The sequence below is a fragment of the Prionailurus viverrinus genome, chromosome B1 (assembly GCF_022837055.1).
Source record: "Prionailurus viverrinus isolate Anna chromosome B1, UM_Priviv_1.0, whole genome shotgun sequence".
Taxonomy (NCBI): domain Eukaryota; kingdom Metazoa; phylum Chordata; class Mammalia; order Carnivora; family Felidae; genus Prionailurus; species Prionailurus viverrinus.
The window spans coordinates 150,384,579-150,399,574 of NC_062564.1; the positions used below are offsets into that span (position 1 = coordinate 150,384,579).

General features: G+C 34.0%; 1 protein-coding gene across 1 annotated transcript in view; it reads left to right on the top strand.

The window, feature by feature from the left end:
* Positions 1-326: 326 nt before the first annotated feature.
* The window catches only part of LOC125164473 (transmembrane protease serine 11F), a 71,759-nt gene continuing 57,089 nt past the window's right edge, over positions 327-14,996 (top strand). Inside the window, exon 1 of the mRNA XM_047857229.1 lies at positions 327-363. Coding sequence (XP_047713185.1) covers positions 353-363 — 11 coding nt within the window. The 5' untranslated portion in view covers positions 327-352. The remainder of the gene's footprint in view (positions 364-14,996) is intronic.

Sequence of the window (14,996 nt, forward strand, 5' to 3'; positions counted from 1 at the left end):
TTGTTGTTTTTTAAACAAATTGGAACCACACCTCAATCCTGATCATACCTCCCCAACCGGAAAAGTATGGTCTTCTGAATCATCAGCAGTTGCACGTTGTGCCGTCCACTGCTTGGAGCTGCTCTATGCTATGAAGTATTAATAATTACTTCACTGTGTTGAACTGGCTGGCACAAAATTGATCATGTTCTTATCAGGCTACATCAGGACAGCAGATCTCAGTCAGTAAACCTGTAGGACTCGTTTCCTTTCTTGTTGCCAGTGACTCTTATTATTTTCCAGCCTCCCAGCCTTGACCTGGCTGATAGAGATCAGATGGTGACTGAATAGAAGCTGCCCCAGTCCTGGATCCATGATGTACTCGTAAGTACGCAGCTTTTCTCAGTCAGAGTTTTCAACAGGGACAGAGGTTCACAACTCTTGAGATGGGCAGGACAAACGGCTAGTGGACGGTGCTTTAAAACTAAGAGGTTTTTTTAAAAAAAATGTGTTACTATATTTTCTGTTAAAGTTTTATTTTGTTGCTATGTTTAAATATAAGATTTTTTTTAAAACAAAAGGAGCCAATATGATCCTTTCTTTCTAAATAACAGAAATAGAAATGATATGCAGTAATATATTAACTATATTATATTTAAACATTTAGAAAAACCTATGCTTCAAAAAGTAATCTATAATATAGTTTAGTTAATTTCTTTGGTATGATCAGTAGCTTGGAATAAATTTTTGTCTTATGTTGCTTTGTGAAGTATATTCTGGGAAGATTTGAAATATAAGAGGAGAGGTTATTGGAATTTCAATTTTTAATTCTAAATAATAGAAAGTATGGTAGCAGTAAGATTTATATATATATGTGTATATATGAAGGATGAAAATTAAAATTCATATATAAATAATTATTGAATTAACAAAATCTAGACTATGTGACATTTGTCATGATAAACATATATATGTATGTATGTATGTATGTATGTATGTATATATATACACATTTAGGTAATTTCAGGCTATTGTTTAACAGACTCAGATATAAATAACTAATATTTTATGTGAGTGATTTCATTCAAACACCTGCTTAGTCTAACCTTGCTTCTCAAAGAGATTCTTGACCCCTCTACAGACACCAATTTCCCACAAGGTTTGCATTGACTGATGTTTCAGACTTAATCATGATTCTTTGATAATTATAATTGTGCAGTCATTTGATTTTGTCTTCAATGAAACTTAGTACTTTAAGCCTGTAGGCTCTGGTGCTCTTAGATAATGAGTGTTCTTACCCTTCCTAAATTACTCTGAAATAAAAGCCTTAGCCTGAGGAAGACTGTCTATTTCATGCATAAAGCTTCTCCCCACAGGCCTTTTAAGGACAGCCTGATACAGCATATTATATGTACTTTTTATTAAATATGAGAGGTGTACTTCTTATTAAATATGAGAAAGTATTATTTCTAATTCACCACGATAAGGACAGAGTAAGACAAAATGTGCAGTAGGAAAAATTAGTTTTGTATTTAATAAACATTCACAAATACATGCTATGCTCACAATTTCAGTTGTAAACAATTAACAAAGAACTTGAAGTTCTCCTGTTCTCATTTTGCTCAGAATTCTGTAGTATGGCTTTTCTGTCAGCCTGGTTCCTCTCTTCCCAACTTCTGGTATCATCTCTTTTCATGCCTTTTCCCACTCTAAAAGTATCATTACAGACACGTCAAATTTATATATTGAAACCTCATCAACTCTGACCCAGAGTTTATAATTCTGAGGATTTTAAGTATTTTTTTCTAATTGGATTCTATATCAGTATTATTTTTAACATAGATATTCTTTCAAAAATGTGGGCTGTGCCACAAAAGTAAGAAGGGTAGATAGCAGGCTTATTGACTTCCTTAGTACAGATATTTTGCCTATGGGCAAAGAGTTTGTCTCAAAGAATGAATGACTTAGATGCTATAGCTTCTTCACAGCAGCTCCGTCTTTCTCACTGTGGTGTAGTGGAAAGAGCACTAGCCTGACATTTAGACGTGTCCTAGATCCAGCTTTGGACGCATTGTCTGGAAAAGTCACTTATCTCTCAAGACTTCACTCCCTTTATGTGTAAAATGTGAGGAGAGTTTACACTAACAGAAATGGGGGAGTAGTTGTCACTATTAATGGGACTAGAAATCATTTTTTGGTGAGTAAGTACAAAGCTATTTTATTTATTATTTGGCTTATTTTGATATTATTTATCTTGGGTTTTTTTCTTGGTTAAATTAAATAATTGTGAAGTAATATCTGATATTGGGGTTTTTGTTATATTTTTACCATATCATACCTAGTAAGTCTAGACATTGAATTGTGGAACTGTTGTTTTAGATACATGATTATGTGTGTGTTCCATGCTATGATGCAGAACATTTCTTACTGTGGGTCATGGCAAAAAATATTTTAAAAAACTGCATTAGCCTTAAAGTCTTTTGATTCCATGATTTCAAAAGTGTTAATAGCTAGTTAATATGCAGGACATTAACTTTCTTAAGGCACTAGAGAACCACTTAAATTATCCCAGAGTAGAGCTTTTCTTTTCACTAGTCCCTATATCTGGTGCCTCCCACAGGTGAGGCAGAGATGAGATATGGCTACCTGCAATACAGATACTTTAGTGGCAGGGTGCCACACCCTGAGGGCACAATCTGACAAGTGTGAAAAAAAAAGTATAAACAGAATGCTATAGGGATACCCACTCTACCTCATAAAGGCCTCTCTGAACATATAATGATTGAGTTTAGTCTAAAAAAAACCTTCAGAATCAGTTGGAGGAGAAGGAAGTCAGGATTCTGGACTGGTCGAACACAGCTCTTGCAAAGGTCATGAGACTTGACATACACTGGTGAATGGATGTTGGAAATTATCAGATGAAATGAGCAATTGGTCAGACGATGAAGGACATTTTGTACCAGATGAAAATCACTGAGCTGTATTATGAGAGTTGAGTAAAACTTTAGGCATAAGGAAGGAATGACAAAACTTGCTATTGAGAACCATTCAGGTAGACAGAGCAGTCTAGGGGGGCTCTACTGGTGTAGTTGCAGAACTGCACATATACACATATACACATGCACATAGACACATATATACATGTGCATGAAGGGAACGGCAGGGAGACTGCCATGTACAGGTTGTTTCTTCTGTCTAAAATGAATGTTCCTTCTCACAGTTGATGAGATTCCATATCTTCCTTGAAGATTCTAATCAAAATCGCTGTGAATTTTTTCTTACTTTACATTTTATGTGTTAATTATTCCTGAAGCACAGCCATCCTATTAAAAACTCGCATAAACATTGTATATGCTACTGTTGTCACTTCTCTGTATGGTCAAGTATTTTACAATTATGGCCCCCAGTCAAACAGACAGCTCTCTATATTCCCAGTGCCAAACACATTGCCTGGCCCATTGGAGACCCTCAACATTAGTCTGGTGACCTATGATAACGTATGCCTAAAGCCAAAGAACAGGGACTGAGACAGGAGGAACGGTTGGAGTCAATGAAAATTTCAAGGTTACTTTTCATTACATATCTATTCAAGAAGGCCTAGGAGATATTTGAGGTAGAGTAATTCAGAAGGTAAACAAAAAGCCAAACAGTGGAGAGAAGAAAACTTGTGTTGTGGTGCTGATGGGGATTTATTATAAAAGAGATGAAAGCATCACATAATGCCTACAGACTAGATTTTAAAGTTTCATTTATTCATTAATTCAACAAATGCCTATTATTCTAGCTTATAGTGTACCAGTAGCACATTATATACACACATAATATAGACACATATATACATGTACTACATATGCATTGTGAGTATATATCATGTTTGCATATATACACATATCATATGCACATAAACGTACACATAGACACATACAGGAATATAAAAACATTCTCTACTTTTCTGGTGTTTATAACCTGAGGAGACACCATATTAAACTAAACAAACAAATGGTTATGAAAGACAAATACAATAAGTATGAGCTAATTTTTTTCCAAAAGTTTTTTATACTTCACTTTATTTCTTTCAATTATTTCTGGAATCAGTGATAATGTTGGCAGTGATAACTGCTGGCTTTTTAAAAAAATAGACTTTCAGTTTATATGATAACACTCTACAGCCTACTTTTATCTGCAAATAAATGAAAGCTAAGTTTGTGAAATGCATTTGAAAATATTAAATATTTTCCTATATACTTAAAAAGCCTTGTGAAGATCTAAATAGGGCCTCTTAACATTCTTCAACAAGTGTAGAAAGACAGCATGGAAACCAGTATCTTGACCAAGAAGATAGTGCTGTGTGCAGTTGTTTGCAGTAGTCTTTAAAAAGGGTATTGTAGGTATTTACCCAAAGGATACAAAAATACAGATTTGAAAGACTATATGTACCCCAGTGACTATGAAGAGAGGCCAACTGTCCATCAACTGATGAATGGATAAAGAAAATGTGGTGTGTATGTGTGTGTGTGTGTGTGTGTGTGTGTGCGTGCGCGCGTATTGGAATATTACTCAGTCATCAAAAAGAATGAAATTTTGCCATTTACAATGATGTGGGTGGAACTAGAATGTATTATGCTAAGTGAAATGAGTCAATCAGAGAAAGACGAACACCATATGATTTAACTCAAATGTGGAATTTAAGAAACAAAACATATGAACATATGGGAATGGGGGGAAATAGAGAAGAGACGAAAACAAACCACAAGAGACTCTTAGTGATAGAGAACAAACAATGAGTTGATGGAGGGAGGAGGGTGGGGGATAGACTAGATGGGTGATGGGTACTAAGGGGGGAATTTGTTATGATGAGTACTGGGTGTTGTATGTAAGTGATGAATCACTGACTTCTATTCTTGAAATCAATATTGCACTGTATGTTAACTGAAACTTAAATTTAAAAACAGGATGAAAAGGAAAATAAATAAAATTAACAAAAGGATGGAGTTTTAAAAAAAGGATATTGTGTCTTTGGAGTACTGTGGGGTTAGATGTAGTATGGTAATGGATGGATTTTTGGGAAAAATAGCAAGATGGTTTTCATGCTATTGAATCATATATTCATTATATGGTTTCATTATTTATGAAGCATTCGAACCCTTAGCATTTCAAGAATATTCACATCAAAATCCAAGTTGAGATGTCAATTCAAAGAGATATGAGAGAAGTTTTCATTTGCTGTTTTAGACTCTGTACATTAAATTTTCTTCCAATAATGTATACAACTAAACTTTGACTTTTAACTGATTCCTTGTAGTTGCCAGTATTAAAATGTATTTGTCTTTGAATTATTTTACAAAGTTTTTAAGATTTTATAATTAATTGTTTATTACTGCTCACTATTTGAAAACAGGCTACTTTCAGGCATTCAGTAATTTATGTAATATTTTCGTTGGGTGAAAAGAGCAGCCCACAACTTTGGTATTTTATATAAAATGAAAATGAATTAATCTAAAATATAACTGTAGAACATATACAGTAGTGTGATCTTTTAGTGGGAACCATATGAAGTTGCCCTTTTATAGGTTAAAAATGACTGAGCCAGAAATTTCACATGGTTCAAACTACTCAAATCTCTTCCAAGTCTTATTTTGTTTATAAATACACACATATAAACACACATATAGAATGACTGACACAACTTTAAAATTCCATGATTTTAAAAACCTATGAAGACAACATTTGAAAAATCCTCCATACTATCTAAAAACCACAGACTTGGATACTAGAATGTAAAACAAACTTGAATACACATCCCAAAAGGTGAGATAAGGTAGAGCGAGCTGACAAAAATTAACTCCTGGAAAAAAAAAATCCAGTGCAAAACAGAGTGTAGGGTGTATCTATACACTATTGTAAGCAAACGGGGGGGGGGGGGGGAATCCAGTTATTTATTTAATCTACAAGGTGTCAACAACTCTTACATGTCCCCCTTTTACACCTGTTGACAGATTTTTGCATATGCTCTGCACTGCTTCTTTTCATAATCAACCAGATAAACCGAAATAAATAAAAGGACCTGAAATGAATGAGACATTTAGTACAACCTGGCAGTGTCAAGTCATAAGACAAGCTATATAAAGCAAGAATCTACAGCTTTATCTTGATAAAAGTTTTTAAAGATAGATTAAAAATCAGGTCAGTTATGTTACTCCCATCTTACACACTCAACTCCTGATTTTGGTCATACGTGCAGACATGAACAAGTTGTCTGTTAAAGATAGTGTTGGGCATATTAGCCCAGACACCGCCTCGAAACTACGTCAGTGTTTTCGTTTTATCTCTCCTCTCTATTATGTCAATGAAGCATTTCCTGCCCAATTATGTTCTAACTTCTCCTCCCTCTTATCATTCATCCTTCCATAATCATTTTTCTCCTTGATGGTTACTTGCCTCTGATTATACCTTTACTTTCAATCTCAAACTTCAGTTGCTTTGGTGGTACTGGCCACCATTTCTGCTACTGGCAAGAGAGAGGAAAGATCAATGTATTATTCCATTCCGTATATATCATGTCACTTTTAAGAACATATTAACTCATGGGATATTGTGATTGGGTACTTGGGTTATCATCAGATAAAATGTAACTCATGGGATATTGTGATTGGGTACTTGGGTTATCATCAGATAAAATGGTTCAGACAAGTACCATCACCTGTTCACATTTTTGATAAGGTTAACTGAAGAAATATGCCCTCTTTAGAGGAAAACATAAACTTAGAATCCTTGCTTTTCATGATTCATCTTTTTTGGAGCAACTACTTCTTGTTTAGGACCGCTCCTGTGTCCTTCACCCTTTGGTCCAACAAGAGCAGGAAAAATTTAGTCAGTATTTACTACTTCTTTAAAATTGGTAAAACCATTCATTTTCCTTTGTTGCTATTTATTTAACTGGTCAGCTGCCATCTTTCTCTTGCTGACAACAGCTTTTAAAAGAATATTAAACATTGCTTATAACAACCCTGTGGCAACAGGGAAGGATATAGCTTATTAGCTGAGAAAGACTTCGTTCACAAACTTCTGGATTTTGAATCAAATTTTTAGTAGTGCTGTGTACACCTATTTGTATTGTGTGATTTGTCCTGACTCTTTCAAGGCTCTCTATTAGTTGGAAATTTGCGTGGCTGAGGTAGAGTTGCAGTTTATTATCAAGGAACATAGCAAAGGCAACTGACTGTATTCTTACTACACAATTCTAATAAGCTAAGCTACGTATCCCTTTTATTAGTAAACTGGAATTCAGGTTCAAGGATCAACCTACATTCCCTCAGAAAAAAGTTTTTTAAGTGGATCAGGCACTCAGGGAGCACACTGCATATCTGTAAACTAATGAGGATAAAGGGTGCTACATTCATGATTGTCTTTCTGGAAATGATTTAATGCATTTTAAATAAAATGTAGTTTGATTCAAGACTGATGTATTAGTTGTTCTAGGTGCCTGAAATGGGATTTTCTGCTTCAATTATGTGTTACATATTCATTAGAGTAAATGAAATAAGCATTATTTAGAGTGGAATCTACCTACCAGAATTGCATTTTCTTTGATTCATAAATTAATGTTGTATTTATAATACTTAATTGTTTAATAGCATAGGAGAAGATATATAGAAGCTGAATTCCAAATTCTGCAATATTTATAATGAAATATGGCTATTATTATTCACATAGCTATGAAATAAGCTTTTTTTCTGACTCTAATTCCTTGTCAGAGTTTTATCTGTGGCCAGATGTAATACCATGATAAGTCAATTAAAGGACTTTCATGGAAATATAGAAGTAAATTTCTGTTGATTCATTTATAAAAATAGAAGTAGAATCTATCAGAATATGAAATTCAATAATGGAGTCCTACAAAAATGGAGTCCAAACAAAATTTAATATTTACACTGTTTAAACTTTATACATAGTTTGTAGGATCTCTCTAAAAGTTCAGAAGTTCAAATCCAATTATTTTATGTGATTCCATAGCTACATAGTGTTTCTTTAAACCACTGGGACTTAGATTATTTTACTATAGCAATTAGTTCATTATCAGTGGAGGCACCTGGGTGGCTCAGTTGGTTAGGCCTCCTCTGACTCTTGATTTCGGCTCAGATCATGATCTCATGGTTTGTGAGTTCAAGCCCTGCTTGAGATTCTCTGTCTCCCTCTCTCTCTGTCTCCCCCTCTCAAAATAAATAAATATTTTAAAAATTTATCAATGAGCCATTTAATGTATACTCAGACCTTCAAAAAATAAAAAATAGCTGTTTGAAAAAAATACAAATCTAATGAAATAGCATTTGGGTTGCATGGTATTTTAGTAAATTCATCAGTGATAAGGCAATTGAGCATTTGAGGGGAAAATTCTAAGAATGAGAAGCTCTTAAACTCTGTATCCAGTCTAGCACTCTTACCTACACATTACCTCTTTCACACATGACACCTCAGAAATGTGACAGAAAGATTCTGGGACATGTTAATTTTGTTTATTTAATATGCAGATTATATTAATTGCAAATGAGAACACTGTTGATGTCCTTTATCTAGGACATTTATATCTTAATCATACATCCTCCCACTGAACTGGATTGCAAAATACCATTGAAATACAAACCTTTATATCAATCATAAAGGAAGCTAAGCAAAGAACATTGGCTGCTTACTGAAAGTAACTGCATTTTAAAAGTACATATACATGCATATATGCATTTATTTATTTTGCCAAAAACTGCAAATCAATAGCACATTCTGTTTGGTATCTGTGAGATATATATATATATATATATATATATATATATATATATATAACATTGCAAGTCCAAATTTATTGTAACTAACAGAACTCTGTAACTATTTAGTCTTTGAATGGTAGAAACAGGGGCACCTGGGTGGCTCGGTCGGTTAAGCGTCTGACTTCGGCTCAGGTCATGATCTCACGGTCCGTGAGTTCGAGCACTGCGTCAGGCTCTGTGCTGACAGCTCAGAGCCTGGAGCCTGTTTCAGATTCTGTGTCTCCCTCTCTCTCTGCCCCTCCCCTGTTCATGCTCTGTCTCTCTCTGTCTCAAAAATAAATAAATATTAAAAAAAAATTTTTTTTGAATGGTAGACAACATACTGAAGGCTTTTTAAGATTGGCATCCAAAAATGTTTCACATCAACAAATACACAAAATATTTGTCAGGAGAGTGTATGCTTAGCAGTTTATGAAATTATTCAGTCACTATGACCATTTTAATTCTGTCCTCTAAGATATTCTCCCAAATTCAGTCACAAGTAGCAGAATGTGATTTCAATGGAAGCATATTATGCTGTGTTAAGTGAAGATGAGTAAAATTATTTTCGTTGAAACAGATGGAATTGAGTTAAAAAGAAAATTTGTTGAGAGTTCATTGGGCTATTTCGTAAAACTTAAAAAGGAATTGACACAGGAGGTATGGCTCCAGTATGGATCCAGTCAGCTGGATGTGCTATATAGAAGGGGAGGTGAGGCTGATATGCACTTTCTTATAATTTTTTTCACTTTCTTGTAATTTAGGAATTTTCTTTTCAATTTCTCGTATGTCATATTTTAAAAGAGAATTCCAGGATCATACCTGAGGAAAAAAGTAAACACCTTGCCTATTACCTGACCTGAAGTTCAAAACCTTAATGGAAAACCTTGTTGTTCTTACTATTAGATAACATGTGTTATTATTTTTCTGAAGCTTCAGGGGAGAAAATTAAAACCTCAGACCAGGGATTCTTGATTTGATTCTGGGAAGTTATTATGGTTGTTCTCAATTGTTTTGTGTCAAATATTGATTTATGTCTTCCTTGTCTTCAGGAAATACTGGCAAGTTTGTTGATTGGGTTCCTTGTGACTTATTCATATTTGAAATTTTTCAAGTCAACCAGACTTCCTAAATAATTGCCATGCAGGAGCCTTTTGGAAATATGAAAGCAGAAGACAAACCTTGATGCTTTAGGAGTTTATAATCTTAGAGAAGTAAACTTTATACACATAAGCAAAAAATAAATCAGCATGTAACTGGTGGCTGAATAGAGCAGTACACTGTAAAATATAGGTAGAAAAAAACAGAAGAATGTTAATATACTAGGATGTTTGTATTAATGATCACAGATAGTATTTCTGTAATTCGTTTACCTTTTGCCTATAAGGTATCCATGTTAATACTGGTTTTCTAACATTTTTACATGACTAAATTTTACAAATATTCAGAGTACTATGATGAGCTCTGTATATTTTTATTTTTATTCATTAATGAACTTTTTATGATAAAAATATTGTCCAGATTTGTGGAACGAATTTTGTTCACTCATACACAAAAACATCTGTGGAATTATTTTGTTTATCTTTTGCAGTGACTTTAGGCTGTTCTCTTTCACACTCACTGTGTTTCATCCACACTGGTCTTATTTTAGTATTTGAATTTGCCAAACTTCAACTCACCCACGTGCGTTGCTTCCTCTGCCTGTGCTGCTCTTCCTTCTAAGCTTCACTTAATTAGATAATGCTTCAGGTTTTAGTTTAAATGTTCTTGGGGGGATCTTCCCTGATCCCCTACACTAGATCAAATTTTTGTATTATACACATAGATGAGCACCTTGCATTTCTCTTAGCATTTTCATTATGGTAATTATATACATATTCTTATAATATTTTTTAAGTCTGCATTTCCCCCTGGGCTATAAACTCTATGAATATGTCTGCTTAACCATTCTACCCCAAACAGTAAAAATTTTCAAGAACTATTTTTTCAATGAATATATAACTATCAGAACTCCTCACCAAGGAAAATCCTGAAGACCCGATTTCAAAGAATTGCTAGAAATATTTGTAATTAGTATACCAAGGATTCGTAATTGGGTGCTTCCAAATTGCATAAAATACAGACAAAGCAGTGGGTTAAAAAGAATTTTCTTTTTAAATATTTCTGTAGGCATGTAATACGAGAGCCCGTGTCTGAACTATCCAAAATAGAGTTACAATAGAGCCTGAATCAAATCTTTAAGCTTGGGAAAAAACAAAACAAAAAACAAAAAACATCCTTTCCATATTCTTGGAAGATACTGAGGCTGAAGAATTAACATTTAAATATGTGTATTAGTTCCGATGTTTTCAATTGCAATCAATTAAAAACCCAGCCTCTGGGGATATCTGGGTGTCTCAATAGGTTAAGCATCCAACTTAGGCTCAGGTCACTGTTCGTGAGTTCAAGTCCTGCCTTGGGCTCTATGTTGACAGAGCAGAGCCTGCTTCAGATCCTCTGTTTCCTTCTCTCTCTCTGCCCCTCTCCGGCTTGTACTCTCTCTCTCTCTCTCTCAAAAAGTAAATAAACATTAATAAAATAAAATAAAATAAAATAAAATAAAATAAAATAAAATAATAAAGTAAAATAAAACAAAATAAAATAAATAAAAATCCAGCCTCAAACTGGCTTACACAATAAGAAAAATTACTTAACATAACAGGATTTCTAAAAGCAGAGCTGGTCTTAGTCCTATTTGATATAGCAGCTCAAATGTGTTAGGTAAGATCCAAATTCCTTCTGTCTCCTCTAGGCTGTTTTTAGTGACTCAGCTTTGCCCTCAGGTTGGCTTCTCTCAGGGTTGCAAGATGGCTATAGCAGTCCCATGTGTCAGATTGATACAGGATGTGCAGAGGAAAAGAAAAGAAATGATCTCTTAGTTTGACTTATTTTATTTATTTATTTTTAAAATGTTGTTAGCATTTATCTATTTTTGAGACAGAGACAGAGCACTAGTGGGGGAGGGACAGAGAGAGAGGGAGACACAGAATCCAAAGCAGGCTTCAGGCTCTGAGCTGTTAGCACAGAGCCTGACATGGGGCTCGAATTCAAAGACTGTGAGATCATGACCTGAGCCAAAGTCGGACGCCCAACTGACTGAGCCACTCAGGCACCCCTGGTTTGACTTATCTTAAAAGAAAGGAAGCCTTTGCTAGCAGTCCTCCAGCCAACTTCCCCTCCCATATACTTGGCCAGAACTGAATTGGCATGTCCACTCTTGAACAACCATTGGTCAGGGGGGTGGAACCATCTAGTTTAGCTAACACTAATCACATGGGAGTGAAATAAATGTAGGGATGTTCTTTAAGAGAACTTTTGCCCAAGGATCAATGGTAATTAGTAGTTCTTTTTATAGTTCAGTGAATTGAAGATTGAGAATTCTAAGAGGCAAAAACATGAACTAGAAAGGTTTTTCAGTGAGGATGCCCAACTTTCTACTCAAGATAACATTAAATAATCATTGGATATTACTTGTATTAGTACTCAGATTCCTTTTTTGGTGAGACATTTATCCTTTATTATGACAAATATTTGTTCAAAATTTCAAGAAGTCACCTTTCTTTACCAACATGTTAACAGAATAATACGAAGATTCTACTGTTCAGTCTGTGAACATTATGTGAATACTGTTTCTTTCCTCTTGAGAGTAATGTCAAGGGATCTTCAAGGGACACCCTTTGATACTCAAGATAATTGAAAAATAAAAATTCCTAAGTACAAAATTCCATTCTCCATTTGGGAAAGTGACAGGTTTCCTCTACTCTCTAAAATAGACATTTCAAAGTAATAAACACTGAAACGTTCTTAGGTCATAGTGTAAGATTTAAGTGAAGTGATTTTTTTTTTATGATTTCTCTCTCTCCCCTTGTTATAGTTTAGCATGTGGATGTGGAATGGCCTAAGCCTTGCTGAACCTTTCACCCAGTGATAATCTTACTAAGAAGGGGGGTCCTAGTTGAAGAGAGTCTTAACAGGAACAAACAGCAAGCAAAATATTCCAAGAATACGTGCCACAGTAACACGGACCCCACCAAGATATTTGTTACAGAAAAAAATTAACTCTTATTCTTTTCTTACATTTAAATAAATAATTTTTGTAGAAGGTTTGTCTGGTCATGAAATTCACTCATAGGAGCCCATCCAGCCTAGTAACATGTTGCCAATCCAACCTCAGGAAGTGTAACATGTAATAATCTGCACTGCCTTTCTGTTATCAACACTAGAGATTAAATATACTGCAACATTTTTTAGTTGCCATTTATCTTTCAGTATTTATAAACATGTACAAATTCTCTTTTTCTCCACCATGTTTCCTATCAGCACAACCTCTTGGAATAAGTTTCATAAATTTATTATCTATTTTCAGACATCCCAGTTTCCATTTGGCTTAATTCTAGTTTAAAAGGATGCTCACTCTTTTTAACACTTTGGGATTTGTTAAACGAGTTTTTGATAATGACACTGCTCACTCTTACTCTTTCCAGATTAGAGTTTAATATTTCTACTCTAGGATCATATGACAACTCTAGGAGCCCCTTGGTCATTTAATTTCCTTTCTTTGGGCCTGTTCTGTGTCCATTAGCATTTTCCTTCAGTGCAGTCACTGTAATTATTATACATGGTGTTACAGAAGATTGATTGGCCTTTTATATTCATGAGATTTTCCTTCCTAACTTTCCTTTACAGAAAATTTACTCTTTTAGTTTTGCAGTTCTATGAGTTTTGAGAAATGTATACAATCAAGACTATATCTATTACCTTAAAAAGTTACCTGTGCTCATTGATAGTCAATCTTCTATTCCTGCTCCAGTCTGTGATGGTCACTGGGCTGGTTTTTGTTCCTATAATTTTACCTTTTTCAAATGTCATATAAATGGAATCAAATAGTACTTAGTCTTTTGTACCCAGCTTCTTTCTTATTTGTGTGTGTGTGTGTGTGTGTGTGTGTGTGTGTGTGTGTCTATCATAAAATCATTGGGAGATTTATCTATGTTATTGCATATGTAAGTGTGTTCATTTTTATTGCTGAGAAAGAATACATTGCATGGCTATATCACGATTTCTTTATCCATTTAGTAGCTGATGGATATTTGGAATGTTTGAAGTTTTTGGTGATTTATTTTTTTTCTACTGGTTTTCTATTTTGCTCTTTGCTATTCCTTTCTTTGACTTTTTCTTGGTTTACTTTGCTCTTCTTGTTTCTAGTGTCTTAAGGTAGAGGCTAAATTATTGTCTTATTTTCTAATAAAATAACTTAAAGCTATAAAATTTTCTCTTAAGCTGTGTTAAGAGTATCCCACAAATTTTTATATGGTAGATATTTTTTCTTTCAATGCAAAGTATTTCTAATTGTGAATTCTTTTTAATCTATAAGTCATTAGAAGGTGGTTATTTAATTTCTCAATACTTGGTGGATTTTCCAGACATCTTCCTGTTATCAATTTGTAGGTTAATTCTCCTGTTAAGATTTATTTTTAATTTGTTGAGGTGTAACCAGATTGTGGTTTTTCTTTGTAAATGTTCCATATGCAGTGGAAAAGAATATATGTTGTGCTGTTGTTGGGTGGAGTGTTCTAGAAATGTCAACTAAGGCAAGATGGTTGATAATGTTCCTAAGGTATTTTCCTTCCTTACTGATTTTCAGTCTACCTATTCTATAAATAGGATATACTACTAAGGAGAATATATAATATACTACTAAGGAATGTTGATGTTTCAAACTATAAGTGTGGATTTCTCCTCTGATTTTAATAGTATCTGCTTCAGGTATTTTGAAGCTCTGTTATTAGTTGCAATGATTGTTATAGCATAGTTATGTTGGTGAAATGACCTCTTTATTATTATTCATTACCTTCTTTAGTTCTTGATAAATTCCTTAAATTTGTAGTTTAATTTTGTCAAATGTTAATAGAGTCACTACAGCTTTCTTTTGATTGGTGTTTGTATAGTAGAAAGTTTTTCTATCCTTTTACTTGTAGCTTATGGCTTTATATGTATAATAGGTTTTTTATAGACAGAATATAGTTAGGTTTTGTTTCTATAACCAATCTGATAATCTCTGCCTTTTAATTTGGGTTTTTAAAATAATTTACATTTAATGTCATTTTGATATGGTTGTATGTATGTATGCATGCATGTATGTATTTTCAAGTTTTTATTTGAATTCTAGTTAGCTAACAT